The sequence below is a fragment of the Triticum dicoccoides genome, chromosome 5B (assembly GCF_002162155.2).
Source record: "Triticum dicoccoides isolate Atlit2015 ecotype Zavitan chromosome 5B, WEW_v2.0, whole genome shotgun sequence".
Taxonomy (NCBI): Eukaryota; Viridiplantae; Streptophyta; class Magnoliopsida; order Poales; family Poaceae; genus Triticum; species Triticum dicoccoides.
Genome location: NC_041389.1, coordinates 58,767,465 through 58,773,146, shown reverse-complemented (window position 1 = coordinate 58,773,146; position 5,682 = coordinate 58,767,465). Strand labels below are relative to the sequence as shown.

The following is a 5,682-nucleotide window of genomic DNA, read 5'->3' as shown; positions in this document are numbered from 1 at the left end:
CGTATAGTGCACCAAGAACCACAAGAGATATGTGCCGTTAAAGATGTTGCAAAGAAATTTAAATACAAGAGCATTTCTAGCCCAAGCACCTTTTTCCAATAAAAAAATTGATATTAAAAGAGTTGTGCCAACAAATGCTAACCAACCTGTAGTTGGATGGTTAGGTGGACAGTGTTATCCCAGCCCAATAGGGTTCAAGTCTCATGATACGCTAGATCATTCTTTCATAGGTGCTCATAGGGACAGGGTTTGCATGTGTGCGTCCATGGAGTGAATGTATACTCGTATATATGAGCGTTTACATCTATATTGTGTTAAAAAAAACCTTCTTAACCCGAGTCCCAATGCGCCAAAAAAGTATTGTGAAGCCCCAATAAAATAGCCCAGTAATATACATTTTTGGATATATTATTTCTTAGATAGCACAATAGTATACATTTATACTTAAACTAAAATAAACAGAATGGTGACATTTCCCGTACAATTGCCCGAGGCACCTGGCTAGTTAACCAGACCACATAAACAATAACCAAACACAAAAGCCACAAATTATAGTGGTGAAAAAAATGCCACAAAACTAATGGAAGAATCAGGCAGGTGTCTCTCCACTGGGGTATTCAATGTTTTTGATAGATTTGGTTGGTCACAACCCGCCGGAGAACGGGATGGATGTGCCGGCGAGCCAGACGTCACCGTCGATGAAGGACCCCACCGTGAAAGTGCTGGCCTCGGACGCGCTAATGATGCCGCGGTACCCCTTCCACGCCACCCGGGCGGATGTGCCCGCGCCGGGCCCCGTGTTCTGGTACTCGGCGTAGTAGAGTGTGTCGAGCGCGAAGGTGCCGTCCCACGCGAGCCATCCGGCGGGGTCGACGACGCTGTCGAGCTCCGACTGCATGAAAACGGTGCGCGAGTACTGCTTCCACGGCCGGCCCAGGTAAGTCTTGAAGCTCGACTGCACCGCGGCGAGGTCGGAGGCGGCAGCCACCTTGCACTTCTGGATGGAGATACCGGTATTCTGGTTGGGGTCGGTCCGGCCCTGCGCCGTGTAGATGTTGCTCTGGTTGGGGAGGGGCCGACGGGCGTAGAGGTTGCAGCTCTGGAGCACGGCGGCGGAGTTGCCGAAGACGAAGTCGATGGTGCCGTAGATGTCGCACTCGCGGAAGAACTGTCGGAGGGAGTGCACGTAGAGGGTGTCTTGGTAGCCCACGAAGCTGCACCGGTAGAAGGCCGAGAGGTCGGCGCCGACGCGGAGCGCCACCGCCTGGTGCTTGGACGGGCCTGCCGCGTTCTCGATGGTCAGGTCGCGGGCCAGGAAGTTGTTACCCACCACAGCTGCATCATTACAAAGCACAACATGAATTTTCAATGAAATGTATTGCAAAGGAGTCTTGAGAAAAATTTTCTACCTATGGATAAATAAATAAATATGTGAAAAAAATCTTATGAACTCTAATCCTTGAGAAATCATTTGAAAAACCTTTTGAATCAAATATTATATGCTTATATCTTATGAGTGACACATAGGATAGTGGCGCAGCTTGGCCCAAATAGTTGGGCAGGCCGACTGAAGAAAATAAGTACTAGGCTTGTTTTCTCGTGGCCAAAAAGAAGGTATACAAAAGAAAAAGAAAATCATGAGTTGGACGGACCACGGCCCATTCGACCTTGTTGTAGCTCCACCACTAACGTGAGATAAATTTAATCTAAAAAAGAATAAATTATGATGTGGAGCAAAGGAAAACCATAAGAAAAAGCTTCCTCTGTCCTAGTTAAGAGATGATCACTTAGCAATAATATCTCTGGCCACATATTTAGGCTTCCCGTTGTAACTTTATTTTTACTGTCTGCTCCTATTCACGTGACCGTTGAAGATAAGACTGACCGTCGTACATGATTGAACGGTTACGCTATTACATGACTGAAAGTTTCCACTAGGTGCAAAACCAACAACGCATGAACAGACCGTCTCTTTCCTCAGCTTAATTGGGTTTTGGGCCACCCATCCACGTTCACGTCCGGCCAGAACGGGCGAATAGGATGGATGAACCGACGGTAGCTGCATGGAGAGCGTCGCCTCACATGCACATGCATGTCATGCAGCATGTGACCACGCGCAACGCAACAATCACGGCGAGGCCCGCCCGGCCGCCCGTGTGGTCACCGCGGCGCTCGTCCTACCCTGTTGTTCCACTTCCACCGACGACAGGGACAAATCGACACCGACTTCCGCGCGTCTCTCATCTCTGTAGTGTGCAGTGTGCAGTGTGCAGTGTGCGTTGCAGATCGGAACAAAGGGAACAGCAGCAGCTTGAATTCGTGGCGCTGATCGGAAACGTACGTATGATTAATATATCCTTGGCTTGGCGGGGTACGTTTGGAACAGTCGCAGGGGCGTGCGTTTGCCGGCTGCTGCTGTTAGTTGGATTCGATCCTCTTGTGCTCTTGTCCTTGACTCCGTGTTGCCTTTGCTGCAGCCTGCTAACAAGCAGTAGTAATCACGGGCGCGTCCGGTTAACAGGATGCTTGGTTTCTGAGGCGTCACTTTCTTCTTGTTACGACGAGATAAGATGCCACGCTTTTTGGCTGATTGTTTGGCATAGTTTTTCTGTGCTGGATCATTTTAGGGGCTACCGATCGATGGGTCACCTAAAAAAAGCCATAGACGCTTGATGGAGCTCTTACTTTGCAGAAAACCTCGACAGCGCTTCACTCTTTCGATGATGTGTGTGGGTCATGTGGGTTGCCATAGCCGGGGTACCTTATATCATATATGGCCGTGCTCGTAACTATTTTCGTTGGGTTTTTTTGTAAATTAACCGGACAACTCTCTTCACATAATGAATCCAAGCCCCAAGGGACACAACTTCAAAAGGAACATAAATAGCGAGGGGCACATATACGGGGCCCGTTTATATGGCATAATACCCCATTATGCGCGGTTGATTGGTTGGAGGTAGTTGCGGCATTGCAGTCCATTTGTACAAGCAGCCATGTGCCAGCAATAATACGTACGTACTGGCCAGACAGCTAGTGAGATAGTACTAGCACTGGATAGATGCATGGACGGATAGATTTCCGTCACAGTACGTACATGATTGAATTCCTGAATCTGTGGTGATGTACCTAGCGGAGCGGGGGATGTGGACTCGCAGTTTTGCACGACTTGTGTCCTCCGGTATGCATGGCCACTCCGTGTAGTGTGTACACAGAGCACGTTTTAGTTCCAGGTCCCCTACCGCCGCTACCGGCCTACCGCTGATGTACAGCCACGACGTACCACCGAAATGAGACCGATCGAGACCAAGCATCGCGCATGCTCCGTTTGTTCCGCGCTTCACTTGGCGGTAATAACTCTACTCGTGTAGTGCCCTAGTGGTGGTCTTGGCACTGCCCAGTGCGCGGTGCGCGCGGAAGCTACCGCGTGGGCCTGTGGGATGTGGCTTAATTGTGGTCGTAGTAGAGTAGCTAGTAGTGTGCCCTGCACTGACTGCATGCAAGCACCGACGCGACGCATACAAGGAGGAGGCAAGTTATGGTTCCACCGACATCGATCACGGACGCACTGTACGCACATCAATGCACTTGGAGCTAGCTAGCTAGTTAGAGGTGAGGTGGGACGACGACGGTGCAGGCCCAGCTAGCTTTGATCTTATCTACCGACCCAGCAGTCTTGCCGGCCGCGTGCGCACAGGTGTGCGGCATGCCGCCGCCTGATCTGCAACGCACGGGTCGCATTCGCATGCATGGCCACTAGCTAGTAGCTACAGGAAGAGTGCATGCATGCACGCGCTTTCGCCATGCACTGCCAATGGTGAAGGCATCTACTATCTCTCTCACCGGATCTCAGCTTAAAAGCTACGTAGCACATTCGATCGTCGGAACGCCATTATCCACAGACTATTGCCGGCGTAACAGTGTGTCCGTTCGACGCTGCACCACTATACAGGACCGGCCGGACCGGACCACGTGCGGTGCAGTTGGTGTTCGTAAATTCCCACAGCGGCTGCCCAGCATTTAGCTACGTTACGTACGCTAGCTCTCGGATAGATAAACATGACTTGACATGCATGGGACCGGCCGGGACTGAATAATGGATCGATCTGTACACCACGCGCTTCTCTCTCTGCTAGCAAGTGCACACGGATGAGTTTGTCGTTGACGCCACCCAGAATAGCAAGTGTAACCCGCTTTGATTTACTCTATCTACTAGTACTGTATTCTAGTAGCAAGCAGTATTTAGTCATTCGCGAAAGTGCAATGTACACTACTTACCGACTGTGGCGGAGCGGAAGGTGGTGGAGCCATCGACGACGTTGAGGCTGGCCTTGATCACCGTCTTTCCCATGCCGTCGCCGATGAACATGAGGTTCTTGTGGCTCTTCCCCACCTCCACATTCTCCATGTACGCCCCGGCCTTGATGTAGATCACGTACCTGCTCTGCGAGTTGGTAGGCGCCGCGGCCACCGCGGCCGACACCGTCGTGAACCCCCCGCTCCCGTCCTTGGCCACCACCGCGTTCGCCGTGATGCCCGACGCCGGCGCCTGCAGCAGCCGCCGGTCCCCGGGCCTCACCCACCGCGGGAAGCCGCCCTTCACCACCTGCCCGTACCCCGTGAACGGCTGCCGCGCGACGCTCTCTGTTTCCTCCGTCGACGGTGAAGGATTTGAACCGCCAGCCCCGGCACCGGGCATCTTCTTGGCCATGGCCAGCGAGTTGCTGACCATCCGGGCGATGTGGCGGATGCCGGGCTCCATGTAGCGCCGCACCTCGCCGCCCTTCTGGTACGAGAAGCCCTCCAGGCAGGTCTGCTGGTTGGTGATGGCCGCCGAGAGCACCGTCATGGCGTGGTCCATGGTCGGCCGCCTGGCCGCGGACGGCGACTGCAGGTCGGCCGTGGTGGCCACCAGCTCGTCCATGGTGGTCTCCAGGAGCTCCATGCAGTCCGTGACGGCGAGGTGGTCGCGCGCGGTGAGGGGCCTCCCCCGGAGGTAGGCGGAGCAGTTGGCGGACATGGTGGTCACCTCGGTCTCGGTGCGGTTGACGGCCGCGCAGATGACGTCCGGGAGCGGCTTCTTGTGGAGGTCCGGGATGTCGGCGAGCGTCGACAGGCACAGCTCCGGGTACAGCGTGCCGTCGCAGTGCGCCGCCGCGGCCGCCTCCGCGGAGGGGTAGAAGGGGGCCGTGCCGGAGGAGACATCGTCGGCTGTGGCTGCGGCGGCGAGTAGTGTGAGGGTGACTGCGAGGAGGACGAGGAGAGGCCTTGGTTTCCCGTGGTAATACAAGGGTGACATTGTGATGTGGACGACACGACTCCACTGCCAAAGACCGAGTGTGAGACTGAGTGATAGATGGACGTGGCTAGTGCCTATATGTACTTGTGGAAGGCCAGAATCTTTGGTAGAGTTTGAAGGGAGCTGGCTGCATTGGATGCTCCTAGCCGTTGGATCAAGAAAACCATCCCTGATGATCAAGGCGTCGCGCAGTTGATGAATTAACACGACATTCCGCTACTAGTAGTAGTATCGATAATCGTTCCATTGTTGGCCATTGATTGATTTCCTTACAAGATGACACGGACATTCTACTAGTACTCCCTACCAAACTTACTGTACGAGTTTTTGATGTCATATTATAATTTTTTTTATAAGTACTCCATTTGTATCAAAATTTAAGGCGT

The 5,682-nt window shown here is 53.1% G+C and overlaps 1 protein-coding gene across 1 annotated transcript; it reads right to left on the bottom strand.

Moving 5' to 3' along the window:
- Positions 1-392: 392 nt before the first annotated feature.
- Positions 393-5,356, bottom strand: LOC119307351 (pectinesterase-like). The gene is made up of 2 exons (XM_037583428.1): positions 4,276-5,356; positions 393-1,335 (listed from the first exon to the last, which is right to left on the bottom strand). Exons 1-2 carry the CDS (start codon positions 5,294-5,296, stop codon positions 644-646), a joined length of 1,713 nt encoding a protein of 570 aa, XP_037439325.1. The 5' UTR covers positions 5,297-5,356; the 3' UTR covers positions 393-643.
- Positions 5,357-5,682: the final 326 nt, after the last annotated feature.